This window comes from Monodelphis domestica, chromosome 1 (assembly GCF_027887165.1).
Source record: "Monodelphis domestica isolate mMonDom1 chromosome 1, mMonDom1.pri, whole genome shotgun sequence".
In the NCBI taxonomy this organism is placed as follows: Eukaryota; Metazoa; Chordata; class Mammalia; order Didelphimorphia; family Didelphidae; genus Monodelphis; species Monodelphis domestica.
Genome location: NC_077227.1, coordinates 13,378,733 through 13,404,289, shown reverse-complemented (window position 1 = coordinate 13,404,289; position 25,557 = coordinate 13,378,733). Strand labels below are relative to the sequence as shown.

Genomic DNA, 25,557 nt, shown 5'->3' with positions numbered 1-25,557 from the left:
GGCAAATGATAAACTATTATGGGCAAAGGTTCTCTCAGTTATAAAGTTACTGGCTCCCTTTAGAATGAATGAAGCACATCCCTTGTACTGATTTCTTTGTGAAGACAGTATGATCTAGTATACCCTTAATTGGTGCTATAACAATAGGTCTGGGATTCAGATCCTACACTGATTTGTCTCCTGTTTGACCTGGGAAATGTTATTTAATCTCTATGGGCCTCAGCTTTTTCTCCTGAAAATGAAAAGAAGGCCTCTGAGGCAGCTCTACAATTCTGAGTTTCTGATGCTGTACTTATTTTCTCTTGTATGCTTGTGCCTAGCACCTAGTAGACATTTATAGGATGCTCGCCTCAAGCTGCTATCAGAGAAGTAGCCATTTATTCATGATCATGAAGGGAATGGGTATCAATGGTGGGATTGGAAGCCAGGTCCTCTGACTCTGAGGTAGGTCTCCTCTTCCTATTCCATTCTGCCTTCTAGAAATGCTGTTTGTCTGAATGAATGAATGATGACTATTGTAGGAAATGATGCATTTCATCTTCCAAAAGAGGGCAACACCCAGCTACTTCAGGCTTCACTACCATACTCAACTAAACTATCTCCAAAAATTGGAGCTATTTCTGATAGGTCAAAGGATCTACATCTAACTGAAGAGATTAACTTCAGGATTAAGGGATAATCAGAATCTTGGTGTGTCTCTTTTATATTACATATCTGGCTGTTACTTTTCCGCCTCATTCAGCAAGAAGCTTTGTCATGGGTGACTCATCACACATACCAGATATATCTTTATCAATAGGTTGTTGGGAGAAAAAACAAGAATGTGATCTATTCTGCATCTAGCCAACAGTCATTTGTTTCTTAGAAATGTGTTTTCCTCATGAAAGACCTTTTAAGTGTCTCCCTGTTTTTTTCTATGAAAATCATCACAGCATCACAGTTGATAGGATAATAATTCTATCTACCTCCCAGAACTGTTGTGAGTATCAGGTGAGATAATATTTGCTAAGTTCTTACTTAGCAAAGTGCCTGGCATGCAGTAGGTGCTAAGTAAATATGTGTTCCTTTCTTCCCTTTTCTTTGGATTCAGCTAGCTTGCTCAGTGGATGGAGTCCTGGGCCCGACATCAGGAAGATCTGTGTTCAAAGAGGCCCTCAAAATGTATTAGCTGTGTGACCCTGGGCAATTCCCTTAACCTTATTTGCCCAAGTTTCCCTATCTGTAAAATGAGTTGGAGAAGAAAATGGTAAACCATTCTGGTATCTTTGCCAAAGAACCTCCATATGGGGTCATGAAGACTTGGCTATAGCTGAACAGTAAGTCACAAGTCCCCTTTCCTTAAAATTGGAAAGGACCTTGAAATCTATTAGTATAACTCTTTATTTTACAGAAGAGGGCACTGAGACCCAAAGAAATTAAATGGCTTGCTTATGATCAAACAGAGAGTAGATGTTTGATGTGGGATTTATATAGTTTTTCTTGGTTCCAAGTTGACCCTTCTATTCATTATACCATGTTGCCTCTCTAATGAAGTAGTTTCCTATTGGAGATTCCCCCTTTCCTTCATCCAAATTAGTCCCAGCAGCATGAAGGACCAGGCAGCATGGTTCCCTCTTATTCTTCTGATTGATTTGTTACCAACTGAAGAAAGACATGATGCTATAGCTGAGATGCAAGAAAGCTGAGAAGACACACAATCCTAAAGGGAATAAAGGCAACATCCTACCTTTTCAAGAACTCCATATACTCTGTGTGCTTGATGAGACCTGTCCTCATCATTATTGTCTGAAAACATTGTCGATCGATGGCCCAGAGTTTCACATTTACAAGAGCTGGAGAAAAACAAAAAGAACAAAAGAGGGAAGACTGAATTAGCAAATTTTCTCAATAAATGTTCTCAGACATCTAAAATTAATTAAAAGAAGGTATGCATGGGATTGGGTTTCCCCCCTCATTTTGAGGTATACATCATAATGTTCTACTCATTCCCCAAATCCATGTAATATAAGTGAGAAAGTGTTTTCAATTGAATCTATTGACAATATTATCGACTCCAGGCAGAGATCTATAGTGATGAAGCTCCTATGAGACTGGGGCTCACTGGCCATGTGGGATATTTCCAAAGACTAATAATCTGAAAGGAACCACAGAGGGAGGACCCAAGGTTTCCAAGGAATATCTCATAGTAATTTTAGCAAAGGTTATTGAATCATTCGGCATGAAAGAATTTCCATTGGAAGAGTCCGGGACTCTCGGTTTGTAGGTATGGGAATAACTCAATATTCATATAATGAAAATAATGGTTAAACAACATTTCCTTTAGAAAGCTAATTTTTTATGATTTTTGGTCTGTATCCAAAGTTACTTTCTTATGTCATTTACATGCGACACTCAGATACACCAGAGAACAACATGGGCATTTCTTCCAAAGATGCCAATAGCTATATGTTCTTGCCTCCCCATACTGGGTGACTCTTGTACTTGTCTTTTCATAAATTTGTGACAGTAGGCCTGAGGGTACTCATAAGGGATGGTTCTCTTGCTAGCTAATGGATGCCAGCAGAATATGTGAGCAATCCACAAGGAATCCCTTGCTCTCCTCCAGATGGCCAGGTCATGGTCTTTTGATGGCAATAATTTTTTTTACGAGTCTTTTATCATCATCTGTAGTTTGTATATGATAAAACTGAGGGTAAGAGATCAGTAACTTAGCTAAAGCAACCTAGCTAGTTACTCATCAGAGCAGGTAGTCTGATTTGGCTCAGCAGATAGAACACTGGACTCGGTATCAGTAAGATTCATCTTGATGAGTTCAAATCCAGCCTCAGACACTTACTAGCTGTCTGTGACGTTGGGTAAGTCACTTAACCCTGTTTGCCTCAATCTCCTCATCTGAAAAATGAGATGGAGAAAGAAATGGCAAACACTCCAGCATGTTTGCCAAGAAAATACAAAATTGGGTTACAAAGAGTTGGACACAACTGAAATGACTGCACAATAACAACGATTCTGTTTCCATTGCCCCAATCAGATGCCATTTGGGAATGGTTTATTAACTTAATCCATACAGGGTTTTCTGAAAAATCTTAGGGCAGCTTAAAGATATTCAATAATAATAAACTGCACTACAAACCTTCAGAACATGGTGGTAACATCGCTTTGTCTTCCCTAAGACAATTCTTGTGATGCTTCTTTATTCAATATTCAATATTGAGGTCACCTTTGAACTTAGGGTCACAGAATTCGAGATAAAATTGAAAGGGACACAGGAAGCCATTAAGTCTATAACTCTCATTTTCCACATGAGGAAACCAAGGCTAACTATGACAAGGTAAAGTGACTATGGCCTGCACTATTTATTTAGATATGTACTACCCCCAATCCCAGCAAAGTGCCTAGAAATATGCTTTTTATTTTAGTCCAAAGCCATGATTCTCTAAGTTAAGGGAACTCCTATTGGGGGAAATGCTGTCTTTTAATGAAGATCAGCACTTCATCTTTAACAAGAAGGTTCAGATGTTGGATCCTGATTATAAATCACACTGGACCATAGCATTAGTCTGTATCAGAATTATAAACTGAGCCACTCTCTTCCATATATATTGAAAATAATGTAATATATTGGAAATAATGGTTAAGGCTGGAACCTTAGCCAATATGTCTGACTCCTTCTCCATATGATTTACACATAGTAGACACTTAATGTTTGCTGATTCTTTCAATGAGTAGACATGAGGATCACTTGCCAAAATCCTTAAGTCAGGTTTACTGACCCACCACATTAAGATGGTGAGATAGAACTCGGCTACCATCATAATTCATATCATGCTCCAATGCTTCCCCGTCAAGAATGCCTCTGGTTCTACAATATCATTAGTTACCCTTTCAATATGTCACTGAAATGACTCAAAATATGCCTCATCTTCACTGGACAGATAGATATTGGCAGATAATGACTCCAGCTTAATGGTCGTGTAAGTGCCCTGATGACCTTGGGCAAGATGCCCAAACTTTGACTTGTGTTTGGCAAAAGTGGCCATGACTTGTCACTATGGGATAGTCATGCATAACTAATATTCACCTTGTCCCTCTGTCAAGTGATAGTTCTATAGGGCTGTGAACAAGAAAGCTATTATTTCCCTAAGTGGAAAGAAGAAAACATTTCAAATGATGGCAAATAGCTGGTTTATCTCAAAGAGATGGGAGAGTGGTGCTAGAACTGTCTACTTCCAAAACAAAATCCCGGAAATTAAAAACAAAACATTACTGTGGCTTAACATTTAAGTTGGACAATCATTGCTTTCTTTGGCAGTCCATTTCCTTTTCACCAAATTATGTACCTAAAAATCTGTGTCATTTTCTCAGACTCAGATCATATTGCATTTTTTCATTTGTGAGAATATGTGAAATCAGGACTTTTCCATATCTAGAAAACCTAGCCCTTAGGAAGACTCCAAGCCTAGAAATTTGGCAAGATCCCATTTATAGCATAGATAAGATCTGACCGAAGGAAAGCTGAAGGAAGAAGAGGAGGAAGAAGATGAAGAGCTCAGACCTGGATTCTGGCCTTAAGCTTCCCACTGAGCAAATTCATCTGCCTTCTCTGGCTCCACCTTCCAGAAATATCAAGTGGGCAGTGATATGTGGAATATAACAAGAGTAAAATGTATTAGCTTGGAATAAAAGGACAATGAGATCTGGAAAAGCTATTTCACATGACTTGAAAGTATAAAGCAGTGAATATTTTCAAAGCAATAGAACTTTAATCCATTAAGTGTAGGGCTATATTATGTTCTGCCCATGTAATGTCGAATGCTTACAGAAGACTAGTGAGGCCAAGGGATCCAGCCAGGAGCATATGCTGCTAGATCATATTCTGTATGAAATAATGGGTAGTCACTGAGTCCTTAATGATGACATAAACCAATTATTTGTAGTATTTGCTTAGGAATGGCAAATGAGCACATCTACTTACCATAATTACAAAAAAAAATATGTTAAAGGTGCTTTGATCCCTTTTGGAAAAGAAACTATTACCATTTAGAGTATCAATAATTTAGTTATTATCATGAAAATCCTAAATAGTTCTAAGTGAAATCTCAGAATATACTACATACTTTAAAGAACTGGGTATTAGATACTTGAAAGGAACTCTCTGAGTTGGTGCTGTGGAACCATGGCCTTCAAGATCCTGGCTCCTTTCCAGATCAATGGGAGATATGAGAGGGGAATTCACATTCAAAACTAAAATTTTAAAATCATATTCTTGATTAAGTTAAACAGAAACAGACTAGTAATATAGTAGCTAATCAGAATTCCTGATTTCTTAAACCTATGTATTACATTCAGTGACTTTTGTCTTGACTCTTATCCAACAAAAGTTATTGAATATAATACATAGCTCTAAAAATGGGGAACTTTCTATTAGTTATTCTATTGCAATTATATCCCATAACCTATTTCTAGTGAAATTATTTAAGAAAAGAAATTGTGCTGGATGGGGCTGATCTATATCACTGAAATAACCCTCACACTGATAAAATCAAAGGTCTCTTTGAATATGTTTAAGTATTATAATTAACCATTCAGTTTCTACCTTTTCATTTTTAAAGTCTTTGAATTAAGACTCCTGCTCCTTTTTTGCCCTCTGAAGACCATAACAGCTAAAAATGCATTTGCATATCAGTGTGTATATGTATATATAAATAGACTATATATGTTTATGTATAAATATATGTTTTCTATACATGCATATATGGATACACATAGAGGATATAACATAAAATATCACTCATTTTCAGTTTGTGTTTATCAACTTACTCCATTAATGAATAAATTCATTGAGGACAGAGATGGGATTTCTGCTTATATTTGCATTTCCCATGTTAAACAGAATGCCTGGCATGCTTAATAATGCTCATTAACTTGATTTCCTTTTCTGTCTATACATATATGACTGCTTATGTATAACTGGACTTATTCAACCATTTGTGAGTTCAGGCATCTGTTTTAGAGAAAAATAGATTTTCTTCTTTTGTCAGAAGATGCAAGGGAGTGTCCAGATATTTGTGGAAATGTTGAAGAGGCCATGATGAAAACTCAGAGAAATTGTCAAGCTGCTGGCCAGGGAGCCTCCCTGGGGACCTTTATGTTGGAGTGATGATTTCTCAGGACCTTTAAAACAGTGACCAAAATAGACTATATTTGTTGAGATTACTAAATCAGAACACATTTTATGGATTCATCTAAAAATAAATAAATCCACAAACTCTTTCTGTACTTTACAGTGTCATGTTTAGGTTACCAAAAAATAAGATGAATTATAAAGAACAGTTAACCTTCATTTCCCACCCTAAAGATATCCTGACAATATTCTAAAATGAATTCATGTCCATTAACTTAAGGGGCTAGAAATGTGACAAAGTGCCATTCCCAGATCACTGGTACTCACTGTGTGATTCAGTGAAAAACATTTCAGTTGATTTTATAGTGAGAAAAAATTTTGACAATTCTCTCCCCATTCTTCTATCTATGGATCCAGAAAACCAACAATCTTTATGTGCCTACTGTGTCTTGATCATTGTATTTGGTATTCAAAGAAAAGGAAAGTAAATCAACAAAAGACCAACCCTTGCTCTCTGGAAGTTCACAATCCAACCTAACCAATATATCAGGTATTTCCTCTGGGCCAGTTCTTCACCTATTACATTTTCCATTTTACTTCTAGACTTTTCTATGGGGTAAAGTCTGGTGGTCACTGTTTCTCCTCTGGGATAAAATTAGAATTATTTCCATTCAGGAAGTCTTTCTTTGACTTTGTTGTCATTGGTCTTCACCTTCTCAGACCAATCAGTAATAGCCCCTCATTGAATCTTAACTATCTCTTGTAGAATTCCACTGGTTTTATTATTTTAGCCAAACCAGATATTTGGAGAAGGTAGAGGGCAGAGCATAAATTCTTTTAATCTTCTCTCTAAACAAGAGGCACAGATGGAGTTAACTCAGGCAAAGAGGAGGAAATAATTGATTTTCCAGATTTTCAGCCATATGCTGACCTCCATCATTGCTCAGAGCATCCTAGATTCTTCTGTGTAGCCTTGCTTGCTTGAGGAAGGGACATTTTAGCCTTATGTAAGGAGAAAACAAACTTATCAACAATGAACATTTTCAAAGTGGACATGAATCTCCAAAAAGATAGTGGATTCCTCTTTACTGAGGATCTCCAAGCAAAGATTCAGGGACTACTTTCAAGGATGCTCAAAATGGCTAGCTTTTACTTTGCAAGTTATAGTTCACAAAGCAAGCACTCTAATGTACAGACATCTGATTTGTACTGTTTATATGATCTCATAAAAGCCTTGTGAGGTACTATTATTACCTTTGTATTATCAAAGAAGAAATAGAGATTCAGAAAGGTTATGAGAGGTTTCTCTAAGATCATAGAGCTGATGAGTATCTGCAGCTGGATTTGAATCCAGATACTTGACTCCCAGTCTAGCATTTCATCCACTGCTCTTCAGTGATGTATGGCTTAGAGCTCAAGAATTTGAGCTTCTTTAATTCTATAATTCTGGATGCTCATAGATCATTCACATACTAAATATAGGGCTCAGAGGAATGGAAGAGACCTTGAGAGGTCAGCCAGTCCATAATGCCCTTCCCATATTGTGCGTCATACTCTGATACACTCTCTACCCTTATTTAAGCATGTTTTAGGACAAATGATTAGTAATTAGGAGAGGCCATTTGCCAGTGACAGTGCATCTGGAGACTAGGAGTTTTACTGCCGTACAGATGTTCCTCCTAATAGCATGCTGGATGCATTTTAACCTTTCTAGCATAAAGAATTATCTATTGAAAGATACATATTATCCCACGGAGATGGGGTGGTAAAATGTACCCAGTAGAAAAGTCTAGTCTCTATTATGAGCCCAACCAATATTTGTGTTGTTAGGATGCTGAAATACTTGAAGGATTTGGTATGTAAGAGCCAAGGAAAAGAAAATGGATGCCGGTTTTCACTAAATAGCAAGGCAGTGTCGCATTCAGTGCATGTTGAGCTAGTCTCTGATTCAGGAAGAAGTAGGCACCAGTGTGCCCCCTGACACATATTTAAGCTGTTTGAGCTCTGGAAAGACATTGAAATTCTCAATGCTCTAGAGGCTGGGGAACTCTTGAAGCTTGATAATCTGCATGGAGAGGAGGAGGTTCTTCACTGGGAATCCCTTTTACCTATAAAATCACAGGTCTACTTACCCCTAGAAGTAGTTGGTAGCACAGAGAACAAAGCACTGGGCCTGGATTCAGGGAGTCCTGAGTTCAAATCTAGATGAAGACAGTTACTAGCAATGTGACCCTGGAAAATTCGATTAGTCTCTATTTGTCTCCATTTTCTCATATGTAAAAATGAAGATAATAACCACACCTGCCTCCAAGGGTTACTGTGAGGACCAAATGAGTTAATATTTGGAAAGAATCTAGCATGATGCCTACTACACAGTAAGAACTAGGTAAAGGCTTTATTCCTTTTCTCTTTTCCTCTTTTCTTTGACTTGCCTTCAAAAAAATCCAACAAAAAAGAATATTAAGGATAATATCTTACTGTTTCTCTGAATTCCCTCATGCCCCACAGAAATGGTCAAGATCAAGACAATTCCTGTCAATACTTTAAAGAAAATAAGCCCACAGCCCGCCCAACCTTGCCACTTAGCCCAAATTCCATTCAGTTCCAGTCAGTCAATCTATCAAGCATTTCTTAAGTCTGTCTTTGTACGATTCCTATCCTACAAGGCTTATTGAATATAATACATAGCTCAAAAAATTACAAATTGTCTAGCAGTTATTATGTTGCCATTATAGGTTATAGCCTATTTCTAGTGAAAATTTTTCAGGATAAAAGCCATGCAGGAAGGTACAGGCAGGAATGCACTGAGATCGGCTTCATTAAGTGTTTACTATAAAGCCGGCCAACATGGGAAACTTAATAGGTCACAAGTCAATGTCTGTAAAAATTGTCAGAGCAAAAAAAAAAGTACTTTGGGAAAAATGAATTCAAAGGAAAAACAGGAGTTTTGTAGCCTTTTTTGAGAGAATAATTTCTGCAGCTATCTAGTGGGGTAGGTACTACTACCATTATTATCCCCATTTTACAGATGAAGCAACTTAGACTCAATTTCATTACAAATTTATAAATGCCTACTGGGTTCCAGATACTAGAAACACAAAGATCAAAATCAATTGGCCCTTGTCTTCAAGGAGCTTACAGTTAAGTGGGAGTGTATGGTCAGGAATATACAAAGTGATTGGGGTGGGAGGAGCTCAACAATGTGGTAAAGATCTGGAAATATCCCTTCAATGTTGGAGTTGAGTGATGTATTGAAGGAAGGCTGAACTCCCCAAAAACAGAAATAAAGGAAACAATTCTAGTCTTGGGAGACAATTTGTATTCTGGGATCTTAACACATTTAATTTTACTGATTAAGAAACTGAGACTCAAGAGGCTGAATGACTTGCCTTTGGCTGCCCAGTCAAGATTCAGAGATGAGATGAACCCCTAGGTTTCTCTGGGTATCCAAATTTCTAACACACAACACTATCATCTTCAACAAATTCTACCACTGAACTCATTTGCCTATGACTTGTTTTGATCTGTTCATTTCCCAGACTAAACCTGATCATTTTCTTCCATTATCTTCTTTAGAAAGCATAAACTCCTCAACTCTATAAATCAATGAATGATATTTAAAACTTTTCCTAATCTACATTTCCAGCCATCTCTCCCACTACCCCTTTAGTATGTACTATTTTTCAATGGATTAATATCAGGCCCATCTACTGTGAGTTTAAATTTATAACTGAGACAAAATATGACATTCATAGTTAAATATACAGTTAACCAAATGAGATTTACATAGCCATATTGGGAGGATATTCAATAAGGATAACCTCTGAGACAACTCAAGCTGATTAGGCTGAGTGACTCCCTTTCTTGAGTCACCCATAATTTTTCATCATACAACTATCTAAGAAGCCACATGGAGTTTCTCATGACTGCTATACTCAGCTGACTAGCCAATGATAGCAAAGTCCTAATCTTTTAGTTGCCTGAGCCATCCAAGTCCTAGGATGTTGCACTTAACTTTTTTTTAAAGTTTGAATCCAGCTTCATATGCTTTCTTAGTTATGTAACTGACTGACCTTGGGCAAGTCATTTAACCTCTGTTTGCTTTAGTTCCATCAACTATAAAATGGGCATGAAAACAACTACTTCACAATGTTGGGAGGAACGAATGAGTTAATACTGTAGAGAATCTGTATTCTATAAATGTTTATTCTCTTCTATTCCTCAAGGTTATAGTATAAAAAGAAGAACTCTTTGGTTTATTTCTTTGTGGTGTAACAGCTGATAAGGCTAGAACCAAATGTCGGAAGCTTATCATTTGAGGTGTCTCTGGCATGTCATCATAAAATATGATTCCTCATACCAAAAGGGAAAAAACTAGACTAACTTGCCTGGAGGCAGGGGTTAGGATGTTTCTCCCACCATAAGGATTATAATCCCTTTCATATCTATCTGTTGAAATCTTCTCCTTTTATCCAATCTTCATTTAGATTTCTCCTTCTCCAAAAAATATTCCCTGATAACCCCAACAATAAATGATCAATAAACTCTTGAATGTCCCAAAGCACTTTGTCTCTACACATGTATATGTCACATTTTGTCTTTTATCATCATCATTATTTAGCACTATGAAGAAAGATACTTCATATATTTCCCAGAATTCTCAGCAGTGCCTAAAAGAGAGTAGTTAGTTAATAAATGTTCATTAGTTTAATACAAAAATGTTAATAGTGTTTGAAATGTGATAAAGTAGAGCTCAGCACAGTGCTCAGGTTATATTTATTGATGGATGAATGAGATAGTAGAAAAATAAATAGGTCCCTTAAATAAGTTCAAGGTCCCATGCCCAACAAACAAAATCTCAGCATATTATAAGAATCTCCATCTGTGTTTGAAAAGAACATGGGTGATAGCCCTAAGAAAATCATAGAAATAGGAAAAGTAGTAGAAAACTGGGAGATGGACAAAAGTCCCAATTTTTAAAAAGGGGGAAAAGATGGACCCTCCCTTCCAACTATGTATGATTAGTCTTAAAGGACTGATAAATGCCCAGAATGCATAATTAAACAGATGATTTGTGAATATTTACAAAGAGAAATAGTAACAAATATATAGCATGAGTTCACTAAAGACACGATTGTGTAAAATGAAACTAATTTACTCTAATAACTTTAGTAGCCTATATTCAAGAAAACATTATAAGCTTAATGTGTCTTCATTTCAGCAAGAGATTTGACAGATTTCCTCATTATATCTGCTTATAATGCAGAGAAAAGATGCTGACTAGTAAGCAACCTTTAACTGTGCTTATGGCAGTTCTCATCACTTCTTACATTCTAATTGTTCTTCCTGTGTGCAGATTTTTCCCTTTCTGATATATTTATCAGAGAGACCTCAAACTGAGATCACTGAAAAGCTCAAGTGTAACCATCCCATCCTCCTCAGAAACCTTCAATGACAGTTTCTTCTAATACAACATACAAAACATTTAGCTTGTTTTTGTAAGCCTTTCACAGTAGAACTCCTACCCCCTCCTCTAGCCTGATTTCATAATATTGCCACTCCTACCCTCTCTGTTTTGGTGAAACTGGCCCAGTAGGTATTGATTGTACAAAATAAGTCATTTCTGCTTTTCTATCCTTGCATAAACACTTGTTCCTCTATAGCAAAAATGTACCCACTCAATTGCCTCTACCTCTTAAAATTTCAAGCTTCTTTTAAAAGATAGTTTATTTCCATCTTCTCCATGGAGTTCTTCCTCACAGCTCTAGTTGTATTTTTGGGGGGTGGGTGGGCCTGCTCTTTTTATCTCTCTATAAATTTTTATTTAGTTTGCATATATTATGTATTTAATTCTCTGGGAACATGCTGACTGTGTTGTAATTCAAAAGTTTTGAACATGATAGGTGTTACATAAATATTTGTTCATACATAGGATATGAGGTTACCATATTTAAGTCACAGGGAGTTGTGGTTCGGAGGCCAGCATGGGTGGCACAATATTATTGCTATACTCTGGGCATACATGGTATGGGAATAAGTTCTTTGTGTCACACTGGCACAGTGATATGGGTGATTGGGAGTGGTGACAAAAGAGTGATGATGATATTTAAAGAACTTGAAACTACCATGAGATATAATGAAAAGAACTCCTAGAATGCTTAACTTGGAAAAGAGGAGACTCGGGGGGGGGGGTAGGGAGGGGAAGAGAACTGTCTTCAAACATTTAAGGCGCTGTAAGCTGACCAAAGTTTGAAAGGAGAGACTATATTCATAACTCTGTAACAAATATCAATGTGCAGTGATACTGTCACAGAGGATAGTGCAGGGGAAAAAAGACCAAAATTATATAGTTCTGACGTAGAAAGTGTGATATTATTCTGCAACATTATATGGTACTTTGTCAATAAATGGTACTTTGAGAGGGAAGAAAACACTAGCTATGGCAGGGATTCTGGAAGGACTTCTCTTCCAGGGTAAAGTGCTTCTGCAAAGCTTTGAAGGATCCCAGAAATTCTAAAAGGAAGAAGTAGAAAAGGAGATTGTTACAGGCTCTATAACAGAAGTTGGACATGGCATAATGGAACCAAGAGAGGAGCCAAATTGGCAAAAGAGAAGAAGGTGTAAATGGAACTCATGAAAAATGGAAAGGTAGTTACTGTAAGACTGTACAGGCCTTTGTCTATGAGAGTATGATTTGGTTCATTCAAGGATAATGGCTGAAGCTTGTTGAGAAGCTCAAGTTTCATTGCCAAATGTGTACTTTGGGTGTGTCACATTGTCACTTCTTTTTGTATTTCCATCTCCAGCACCTCATACAGTTCCCAAACACTTAATAGTAGACATTTAATAAATGCTTGCCAATATATTGTGTTTACAGTGAATAAGAAGAGAGAGTCTTGTAGAAGGGAGAATGATTACAAATGTTTTTGTAATTCATAAGAGGTGTGTTCAGAGATATGGTGGTAGAAAAATGAATGAAGAGAGGTCACTTGACTTTCTATTTAAATAAGAAAACTGAGGTCATTGAACAATAACTTCCTTGACGTATTTATTTAGTTTCTCAACTATTTTTTTCTTTTTTTAATTAACTAATTTATTTAGTTAGTAAATTTAGAACATTATTCCTTGGTTACAAGAATCATATTCCTTTCCTCCTTTCCCTCCCTCCAACTGTCCTGTACCTGATGTGCAATTTCACTGGGTATTACATGTGTCCTTGATAAAAACCTATTTCCATGTTGTTAATATGTGCACTAGGATGTTCATTTAGAGTCTACATCCCCAGTCATATCCCCCTCGACCCATGTAATCCAGCAGTTGTTTTTCTTCTGTGTTTCTACTCCCACAGTTTTTCCTCTGAATGTGGATAGTGTCTTTCTCATAAATCCCTCCAAGTTGTTCAGGATCACTGCATTGCCACGAATAGAGAAATCCATTACATTCAATTGTACCACAGTGTATCAGTCTCTGTGTACAATGTTCTCCTCGTTCTGCTCCTTTCAATCTGCATCAATTCCTGGAGGTCATTCCAGTTCCCATGGAATCCCTCTAGTTCATTATTCCTTTGGGCACAATAGTATTCCATCACCAACATATATCACATTTTGTTCAACCATTCCCCAATTGAAGGACATTCCCTCATTTTCTAATTTTTTGCCATCACAAAGCGCAGCTATGAATATTTTTGTACATGTATTTTTCCTTATTAACTTTTTGGAGTACAAACCCAGCAGTGCTATGGCTGGATCAAAGGGCAGACAGTCTTTTCTTTTAGTGCCCTTCGGGCATAATTCCAAATTGCCCTCCAGAATGGCTGGATCAATTCAAAACTCCACCAGCAATGAATTAATGTTGTCTAGGGTGATTTTAAATGGAATTTCTCTTTCTAATTCTTGCTGCTGAGATGTGGTGGAAATATATAGACTGCTGATGACTTATGTGGCTTTATTTTGTATCCTGCAACTTTGCTAAAGTTATTGATTATTTCCACTCCCTTTTTAGTTGATTCTCTAGGATTCTTTAAGTAAACCATCATATCATCCACAAAGAGTGATAGCTTGGTCTCTTCATTGCCAATTTTAATACCTTCAATTTTCTTTTTCTTCTCTAATCGCTACTGCTAGTGTTTCTAGTACAATGTTAAATAATAGAGGTAACAATGGGCATCCTTGTTTCACTCCTGATCTTATTGGGAATGCATCTAGTTTATCCCCATTGCAGATGATGTTGGCTGATTGTTTTAGATATATACTATTTATTATTTTTTAGGAAAGTATCCTTCTATTCCTATGCTTTCTAGTGTTTTTAATAGGAATGAGTGTTGTATTTTGATAAAAGCTTTTTTTTTGCATCTATTGAGATAATCATATGATTTTTGTCAGTTTCCTTGTTAATATGGTCAATTATGTGCATGGTTTTTCTAATATTGATCCATCCTTGCATTCCTGATATAAATCCTACCTGGTCATATTGAATAACATCCGTGAGCATTTGTTGGAGTCTTTTTGCTAGTATCTTATTTAAGACTTTTGCATCTATATTCATTAAGGAGAATGATCTGTAGTTTTTTCTCTGTTTTTGGACTGCCTGACTTTGGAATCAGTACCATATTTGTGTCATAAAAGGAATTTCATAGAACTCCTTCTTTGCTTATTCTGTCAAATAGTTTGTATAATATTGGTTGGAATTAGTTGTTCTTTGATTGTTGGATAGAATTCATTTCTGAATCCATCTGGACTTGGGGGCTTTTTCTTAGGGAGTTCTTTGATGGCTTGTTCAATTTCTTTTTCTGAAATGGGGTTGTTTAGGTAGTCTTTTTTCCTCTGTTAGTCTAGGCAATTTATATTTTTGTAAATATTCATCCATATCACCTAGATTGCCATATTACTGCCATATAGTTGGGCATAATAGTTTTTAATGACTGTCTTAATTTCCTCTTCATTAGAGGTGAGGGCTCCCTTTTCATTTTGGATATTGTCAATTTGGTTTTCTTCTTTCCTTTTTTAATTAGATTGACCAGTACTTTGTCTATTTTATTTGTTTTTTTTTTCAAAGTGCCAGCTTCTAGTCTTATTTATTAAATCAATAGTTCTTTGACTTTCAATTTTATTAATTTCTCCTTTGATTTTTAGGATCTCTAATTTGGTCATCATCTGAGGATTTTTAATTTCTTCACTTTCTAGTTTCTTAATGTGCATGCCCAATTCATTGACTTCTGCCCTTCATAATTTGTTAATATATAAACTCAAGGATATAAATTTCCCCCTGAGTACTGCTTTGGCTGCATCCCATAGATTTTGAAAGGATGTCTCTTCATTGTAATTTTCTTCAATGAAATTTTTGTTTCTATGATTTGTTCTTTAACTAATTTTGGAGAATTGTATTATTTAATTCCCAATTAATTTTTGATTTGCCTCTCCATGCACCCTTACTAATTGTTATTTTCATTGCTTTGTGGTCTGAGAAGGTTGCACTTGTTATTTCTGCTCTTTTGTACTTGTTTGCAATGTTTTTATGCCCTAGTACATGGTCAATTCTTTAGTATCTTTAATACTTAGTATCATTAACTACCCTCTACCCTTTCCTTTTAGCCAAAGGCCCACCCTGTACCATGGATGATCATAACATGGTCTTCTCCTCCTCCTCTCCCTATCTCTGTCTTTCTTTCTGTCTCTGTCTCTATCTCTCTTCCTTTTTTCTCCTCCTTTCATGGTCAAACTTTCTGAAAATATTGTCTACACCAAATTCTTTCATTTCCTCACTAACCATTCCATCCTCAACCACTTCAATTGGGCCTTCTATTAAAAAAAAAACCTCTCAAATACTATTCAGAGACAACCAATTCCACTCATATTTTAATACATTTATTCAATTCATGATGTCATCTCATTCTACTCAACACTCTTTCTCCACTTAACTTCAAAGGCATAAGAATCCTTATTCTCTTCTTGGGTCCATAAAAGAACCTTTTCTGTCTCCTATAGTATCTCTTCAGGCTCTTCATCTCTTCCTTATACTCATTAATTACTGTGTTGGCCAAGATGACCACTCTTTTCATTCTTTATTCTCTTTCACCACTGTCACCCCTGCCCATGGCTCACTCTTAACACCAACTCTATGCAGATGACTTTCCAATTACATATCCAGACCCAATCTCTCTGAGTTCTAGACCCCCATATTACAACAGAACATCTCCTTTGAAATGTTCCATAGACCTTTCATATTCAATCTCTCTTAAAACATACTTCTTCCTAAACCTGTTCTTTTATTCCATATAGCAGATACTTTAGGCAAATTGGCCAGCCCTCTCTTCTTGCCCTTCATTTTCCTGCCTCATTGTCTTTGCTCACACTACTCTCCATGCCCAGAATAGCTCCCAGTTATAGACCAATTGCTTTCTCATCCTTTAAAGCCCAATGTTAAAAGAACACAACTCATAACCAAGGAAAATATTCTAAATTGACTAAATAAAATAAAAAAATAAAATCCAACGTCAAGGTTTCCATAAATATTTCTATCATCTCCCCAGAAATAACAGTCTTTCTCCCTGCTTGGACCTAATGAAGCAATTTATCTGATTCAGTGATCATTTAATCATGTAAGTCATACCTAGCTGTGGTTTTGCCTTATCTCCTCTCCATGTGTAAGCTCTATGGGGAACTGGGATGTGCCTGGTCTATACTTGGCTTCCTATCAACACCAAGTCTAATATACACAATAGGCTCCTACCAGATGTACCCTGGATTGAATTGAATGTGCACAAAGTAATCTCAGTGGCAATATAAACAAGCCTTGTTTTTTTTTAAGTGTGTAAGCTGGGTAAGTAAATGGAACACACACTATGTCAGTATGGAGCTTATTTCCAGGTCTCTAAGCATCTATACAGGGAAAGGAGAAATGCTTTTTCTGGCCTCCCTCATCTTTACTAACCTGTGATCAAATCTGGAGGTTTTACAGAATATTAAGGAAAATCATGGGGTAGGAGAACTCACTGACTGTCTCTCTGGCAGTTGAAGTAGCAGACAAGAAATGTCAAGTGAGCTCAGCTGTTCTACATTTTCAAAATGGAATTTGGCACTGTGAGAAATACCTTTTATCCTGCTTAGGATTTCTTCTTGCTCTAGAATGATATAAAGTGTCTACATGGTGATAAATGGAGGGAAATGGTTTAGAAGAGGTTGGAAATGGAACTTCTATGGCATAAATGGACATTTGTTATATGACAAATCATAGGAGTTGGTGATATTTCATGGAAGCTTATTTCTAAACAAAGGAAAAAAGAGATTAGTTTATGACAACTTAAGGTAGTGGATGAGATATAGAGTACTGACTTGGAGTAAGAAAGACCTGAGGTCAATTGAGCTCACATACTTACCAGATGTGAGTGCCTCATTTAACCTCTACCTGCCTCAGTTTTCTCATTTGTCAAATGGAATAATCTTTGCACCTATCTCCTGAAGTGTTTATGAGTTGGAGGTCTACTTGATGTAAGTGTGCTATCAACATTGGCGGCCTGGTGTCACAGTGGACAGAGTGCCCTGCCTGAAGTCAGAAAAATTCCTCTTCCTGAGTTCAAATCTGTTCTCAAACACTAGCTTTGTCACTGTGGATAATCCACTTAACACTGCCTCAGTTTCTTCATATGTAAAATGAGCTGGAGAAGGAAATGACAAATCACTCCAATATCTTTGCCAAGAAAATTCTAAATGAGATAAAATAAATGGGCATGACTGAAAACAATTGAACACCATCTACTGACCCTAACAGAGAATTGGACACTATATTGACAGTCCCCACTTTATTCATTAGTTGAACCAAGTTACAGCAGTTAAAGTAGTTGGTACTCCAGGCCTTTTGACCTCTCAATCTTTTTTTCTTTCTTTTTCTTAAAGCCCTTATCTTTTGTCCTGCAATCAATAATAAGCATTGGTTCCAAGGTGGAAGAGCAGTATGGGCTAGGCAATAGGGTTTATAAATCACACATCTAGGAAGTGTCAGAGATCAAATTTGAACCCAGGACTTCTCATCTGTAGGCTGGGCTATTAATCCACTGAGACACATAGCTTCTCAATATTTCTTAAAAACTACTCCTCAGACAGATATCATATCCCTTCTGGGCTTTCCCCATTTTAAACATACTTATTTCCTTCAAATGTTGCCCATGTGGACTCATATAAACTAAAAGTTCTTCACCATTGTGGTTTCCTTCCTTTCCATATTATCTATGTCCTTTCTAAAATATAACCCTTAGGAATGAAAACTGAAAAACCCTTCCTAGGCACACTCTGAGGCTCTGGCTTACTTTCCCAGTGTATAGCCACTGTATTCCTCGCTTTGTAGCTGCCATCAACAAAGTATAATTTAAGAAATGAAAGTAGGTGGCTTGTATGGTACTGGAAAAAGTATGGACCTTCATGATCATGATGTCCCAGTTCTATTCTGGAAAGCAATTTGTAATTATGCACAAAGGACTTTAAAAGACTGCCTGCCCTTTGATCCAGCCATAGCACTGCTGGGTTTGTACCCCAAAGAGACAAAATGGAAAAATATATGAACAAAAATATTTATAGCTGCACTTTGTGGTGGCAAAAAACTGGAAAATGAAGGGGTGCCCCTCAATTAGGGAATGGCTGAACAAATTGTGGTTTATGATGGTGATGGAATACTATTATGTTGTAAGAAATGATGAAACGGTGGATTTCTATATGAACTGGAAAGACTTCCAGGAACTGATGCAGAGTGAGATGAGCAGAACCAGGAGAACATTGTACACTGAAAGTGAAACACTGTGGAACTATCCAATGTAATGAACTTTACTATTAGCAACAATATAATAATCCACAATATTCCTGAGAGACTCATGAGAAAGAATGCTATCTACATTGAGAGAAAGAACTATGGGAATAGAAATGCAAAACAAATACTTATCACTTACCACTTATTTATATGGATATATGATTTGGGGTTTCAGCTTTAAAACATTGTTCTATTGTAAAAAGGAATAACATTGAATTAGGTATCAAGTGATAACATTTGTACCACCCAGTGGAATTGCTTATCAGCTCTGGGAGAGGGGAGGGAAAGAAAATGAATTACATAAACATGGAAAAAATATTTTTAAATAAAAATAAAAATTTTTAAAATGATGTTCTGATTGGCTGGTTTTGCTCCTCCAATTTAGTGTTCTAATCTGAGGACATAGTAAATTACCTGAGAAATCATAAGGAAGTCACTTCTCCCTCTGTACTTCTGTTTAACCTCCATAAAATGAGAGGGTTGGACTCCCTGGTCTATGAGGTTCCTTGCAGCTCTAGATCTTATGGTCCCATGATGCCACCGGGGTAACAAATGAACGAATGTCAGAGAAGAGATGGCAACAGATTTTTCTTTCTGAGTCACCACTCTCTTTTCTGAGTATCAAAAAATATGGCCTAAATGGCAATAATTCCTTTATGTTCTGAAGGAGAGAGAAAAAAAAATGCAGCATTAATTTGTCCCTTCCCTCATCCCAATGTTCCACATCTTTTCATTATGAAAAATCAAGCTACAGTCCTAGTTCCTTCCTCTTTCCTTAAAATAAATACTAAGTCCTATATTCCTTCTTCCTTCTCAATCATCAGCCACATGTGCTATCTGAAAATTATTTTCTTTCATGCAGTTTCGCCATATGATTTTGCTTATTTCATTCATCAAAGTTCCAGACATATTTTACATAATTTTCTTGATTAGAGCTTGTGCTTTCTTCTTTTTAAGTCCAAGAAAATGAATTTTAATTATTTTAAGCAAACACCACCAACCCCCTGCCATCTTCTGCCCGTTGTTCTATAGTTCAAGTCAATTGGGGACATTAATTCAACTTTAATATAGAAGCCAATGGCATAGGAAATAAAAAGCATTTCTTTTGAAGAACTAACATGCTTTGTTTAATCTAATATTGCCAATAACCTAATTACTTTAAAGAAATACAGACTATATTCTTATCTTCCAAAAATATTAGAAGGAAAATAATTCATTTATTACCCGAGACTGATTCAATTGTATAATTGTATAATTGAATCAGATTGAAGATATATAATCCCAGAAACATTGGCAAACTAAATATATCAAGTGATTTACCTTTTTAAAAAAACTGACAACTTAAGAATTTCCAAAAATATTGAGCAGAATGATTAATTTATATGTCAATACTTCAAAGATTTATAATTTCCTAGTATAAGGATTACAACCAGCCCAACTCTCAGTCCTACTATGGGACTTCTTTCATTCCCATGATTATAAATTGTTATAAAATTGTCATTATAAGAGGTTATGAAGACTGGGTGAAATGATAACAAAGAACTCATACTTGACATTAACACTAATAACTCATTTTTATAACATGGTGAAATTTACCAAGTACTTTACAAATATTATCTAATTTCTGCCTCTCAAACACTTAGAAAGGTAGGTACTATCATTACTCCCATTTTATAGACCCAGAGACATTAAATGAGTTGCCCAGGGTCACATAGCTAGTAATCATGAGAAATGGAGTCTGAGACTAATCTTCCTGAAACCAATTCCAACACTCAATACAGTGTACCACACTTTTTAGACATGGCAAATCCCATCTATCAGATCAAACTTTGAATCTTCTCAATGCCAATGTAAAATTATTTTTAAGCTTCTAAGGTAGTGCTAATTCATTTTTTCTCTCTCGTAGAATATCACCTTGGTGTTACAAGACCCAAATACTACCTATTGTAAAGGCCATTCTATAATTATGTACTGAGTAACAACTCCTTCAGCAGGGGTTATGACTTGGTGGTCCATAGTGAAAGTTAGAAGACTAGTCTTAGACAATGATAGCATTTTTATTCCATGAAGGGAGTAGATAAGGAAATATGCTTTAAAAGCACATTTTATGACATTCAGTTTCACATGGTGAGATGATCATAACTTCAATTAGTATGATTCCTACAAATATTCTCTCCTTCCTTGATCTAAGTTGGAATGGATTCTTCCTTTTGCTGAATCACAAAATCTAACCTAACTTTTATTTGGACAATGTTGCACTCTACAGATTCCCTGACAAGATGTCATACAGTCTCCACATATAGGCTTATAATTATGGAAAACTTGTGACTTTCTAAGGCCTAGGCTTATATGATGTTATTTTAGTTAGAAAAGATCTTAGACTTTACCTAGTCCAATTCCCCTCTCTTAAAAATGAGGTCATTTAGGTTTAGAAAGATTAAATGACTTCCTTAAAGTCACATTATAAACAGATGTCATCCCATTTTAATTTGGGAGATCTCCAACTGTTATTAAGATTTTCTTTATTTAAGCCAAAATTTGTATTTTAAAAGAAATTACATATTTATATAATAGAATTCATCCATTTTCAACAAAATAATACATGGGTAGAATTCTCTTTGAAAAGGCCATTTAACTTTTTCATGTCCCTGGAATACCATTACATAGAGAGTGTCCCAGAAGTGTTAGTGCAGTTTAAAGCTATTAAAGCTTAATAAAACTATTAATCATTAGCTTTATAAAGCCTTAGCAACTTAAAACTACACAAAATTTTGGGACCTTCGATACACTAAAGCATAGCTTACTAAGTGAAACTCTAGATATGTAAAATTATTCATATGGTTTTACATTAGGGAATAACTTGTTAATGTACTATATTCTTATTTGATACATTTGAAAAGAAATGTATAATGTTAGAATTATCACCATTCATTCAAAAGTACATGGTATAAGTCAAGAGACTATGCTTTGTGATCAGTATTAAAAAGTAACATAGTTTTTGCCTTCAAGAAATTTTCCCTATTTTTGTATGTATAGACAATACTATCTAGGAAGATATGTTATGTAAAGGAAATCATAGGAATGATGAGTTTAGCTATGGGGTGATAGATATTTAAATACATAAAGAGATAGAGAGATAGACTATAAAAAGATAAATGGATGGATGAATGAATGAAATAATTATTACACACTTGCCATTTGCCATATGCTGGGCTACATGCTTAAGAGAAAAATACAAGCAATCAAGACAGCCTCTGCCTTCAAAGAGCTTCCATTATACTCAGCAAGAGATCATACTAAAAAGAAAGACAGAAAATCTGTGTTTGGGATGGCATCATGGTTTGGAGTTAGTATTCAGAAAGTAATGTAGAAGTTGGTTCTGGTAAGAAACTGTGAAAGTTTGTGAATCAAAGGCTAAATCATTCCAATGCTGAAGTCCAAGGGTCTTAAGTGGAAGAGATGGTGGTGGTGGCCAGAGTTAAGGATGCTTGGTTTGGAGCTGAGGGCAGGAAGTGAGATGGAGTCCTGAATCGGAGCAGGATATTATCAGTAGCAATAGTAAGAGAGGAGCAATGAGTGTCCCTTGCACAGAAAGTAAAAAGTGAGGTACAGGCATGTATACAATTAGGAACAACAGCAAGGCAATATGCAATATACCTGCACTGGATAGGACTGGAAGTCCTGGTAAATATCTGAATGGGATGAAACATGGTCTAGGGTCTGAAGATGACTAGAGAAAGAATATTTAGACCAGAACTGATTCATTCATCTTCAAATACAAGCAGAGATCTTAGTGATCAAATAGGACAATTGACTCAATTAATAGATAAGCAAACTGATCTAGAAAGATGAAGTTACTTGTCCAAAGATGCCCTTTATTAGAATATAAACAAGTGTTCATCTTACTATAATAGCAAAGACTTGGGAGTGAGACTCTTCCCGTTGAGGATCATTCACATTACTTCAAAGCTATACGAGTGATGGGTATAACATAATGGATGAAACTTTGTATACAGTTTTCGAATGAAATTGGAAGATTCAAATATATTCCAATACAGAATTTTCCACTATTGGTCCCAAAGGTAGACATAGAATTTTATTATAAGAAAACCTACAAGCCTATCACTACTACCCCTTTCCTTTCCTCAATTCTCTAGGTATACTTTTGAAAGTAATGAAATATATATTTGTAGTTATATTTGTAGTCATGGCAGAAAGAGTGGAGGGATAATAGCAACATTTCTTTCAAAGCTTTACTTGCCTCTGTTTATACCTCCTTGATTTAGTTTTGCTTAAGTGAACACTTATTTGCAAGAGGAACTAATATCAGTCACTGGGCTAGCAGTATTAATCACTTAAACTACATCTTAGCTCATTGTAGAGAGACGAACTTGGAAACTCTAAGCAGAGTTGGCCTTGATCCCAGATCTCCCAGGTCCCTATCTTAATCTACTCTATTTCTTGTTTGAAATTGGAAACATTCTTGGTAAATCAGCAGTGGAAAGATGTTCATTGACCTGACATGAGAGTACATCACACTTACATTGGCTGTGCCAGCTATTACTTCATCATGACTAGAAAAAGGACCAGCTATGTTCAAAGAACTGTTGGTATTTGGGATGAATCAATGAATAAATATAGAGTTACTGTCAGGTCTTGGAACGTTTCAATAGATTAATATATGCTTGTAGTAATATTAGAGCTGAAAAAGGAGGTAGGTTATCATAGAATCAGTGTTGGAAGGGATCATCAGAGACAATCTAGTTCAAATAATTTTGAATAGATTCAAATATATTCCAATACATAATTTAGACAGCAAGTGGTCCCACGGATGTAAGATACTGCCTGGCTATTTTTGTGGAGGTTGTATTCCTTTTGTGGTCATTCTATTTTACCAGCTTCCCATCCTTTCATTTTTGCCTTCCTCTCTTGCCCTCTCCAATATCATCCAATGATATATTTACTCCAGAAATGGTATGAGGAAGAAGGTGTGGTGATCAGTGCCATTCCCAAAAAGAGATTTTAAAGTCTGGATTAAGATTTTTTGTTGATTGTTTTCCCCTGGAATTACTGAAATTGAATTTCCAAATTGAGTTTTTGAAATTATTTAATTTCCCACTGAATTGTGGATTCCCATCTATTTTGATCACAGAATTATCAATGACCCAGAAAGATTTGACACAATGTAAGTCCTCCTTACACACTATGAATATGATCCTTAAGGTGCCAGTAAGCAGCCAGATGATGAGGAATTTAGCAAATAATGAAAGCTCCCTAAAAATTCCTACTGTTTCAGACCAGGTACTGTGGTACCATGGAGAGCAGCATTGATTTGTAAAAAGAAGATGCTGGTTTTAATGTGAGACATATTCTTTGCTTTCCATTTAAACTTGGGAAAGTTATTTCATCCCACTGGGTTTCAGTTTTTTTTTAATCAAAATAAAAGTTTGGAATGAGATAATTTATTTTTCTTTCTGACTCTTAATAGTATGATATAATTAGTGGAGTTAAATTTATTATACTTAGACTAATATTTGAGCAACTGCTATGAATGTAACAGTGGCAGGAATGGAGGACAATGTGAAGATAAATGAGACCAAAGGCCTGCTTCAAAAGCAAGGTAATGAAAACCACTGCTTTTATTCTTCCTTCTTGGAACTAAAAAAGTCATAGCAGTTCTATCTTTTTTTCTTTTGTTTTGCTTTAAGCCTTCAAAAGAGAACAGACACCATCAACATTTATATTAATTAGTAACGGTCTTCAGGCTTTATTGTTCTCTCATCATAAGTCAGTGTTTCTCTATCAATAACACCCTTTTCTTTTTAATTACTCCAGAGGAGATGAATTACAGAGCAGAGGCATGTTTAAGTAGGTGTGTGGGATGTGGAAGTGTGGTAGATGTTTATGTAAAAGCTAGGATTTGAAAAGCTGAATGACCTCCTTTTTATGTGGGACCAAAAGGGTAATGTGGTCATATCTAATCCTTGCCCAGTTCTTCATCAAACAACTTTTGCATAATGTTGATTGAACAGCAGATTTTTAGTCTGGGAAAGAGAAGTCTCAGAGATGATATGAGAGTTTCCTGTATGATTTATTTAAAGGGTTGTCATGTGCAGGAGGTATCAGACTTATATTAGACTTCTGCTTGGCCACAAAGGACAAAACCAGGAGGAATGGTGTGAAATTAAAAAACAAAACAAAACAATTAGGGAAAATTCCTTAACAATTAAATCTGTCCCAAAGTAGAATGGAACAGCTAGGGAGAGAGAAGGTTCTTCCTAACTAGGAGTCTGTAAGCAAAACTTGGCTAAACACTTGGGGATATTATAGAAGGGATTCATAATTTGCTCATCTGTAAAATAAAGGAATTAGAATAGTTAAACTCTAAGGACTCTGTGAGCTCTAATATTCCTTGTTTCTGTCTGACATATGAATTAAGATTTCACTATGTGAATAAACTCTTCCTTTATGTGAAAGTTTGGAAGGTTGATGGTCAGTGAGGAAAGTCATCCCCTTAACTACCTGGTCAACTATGATCAGGTGAGTTTGACTATCCATAGGGCACCTAGCCCATAAGGTGAGTGTCACTTTCAAGATGCAGAAGAAACAGTGACTTTGCCTACAAAAACATAATCTTT

General features: G+C 36.0%; 1 protein-coding gene across 2 annotated transcripts in view; it reads right to left on the bottom strand.

The window, feature by feature from the left end:
• Positions 1 to 25,557, bottom strand: part of PRKG1 (protein kinase cGMP-dependent 1) — a 1,271,158-nt gene that overhangs the window by 465,924 nt on the left and 779,677 nt on the right. For both annotated transcript variants that reach the window (XM_056819190.1, XM_001374648.4), the window contains exon 4: positions 1,727 to 1,832. In XM_056819190.1, coding sequence (XP_056675168.1) covers positions 1,727 to 1,832 — 106 coding nt within the window. The remainder of the gene's footprint in view (positions 1 to 1,726; positions 1,833 to 25,557) is intronic.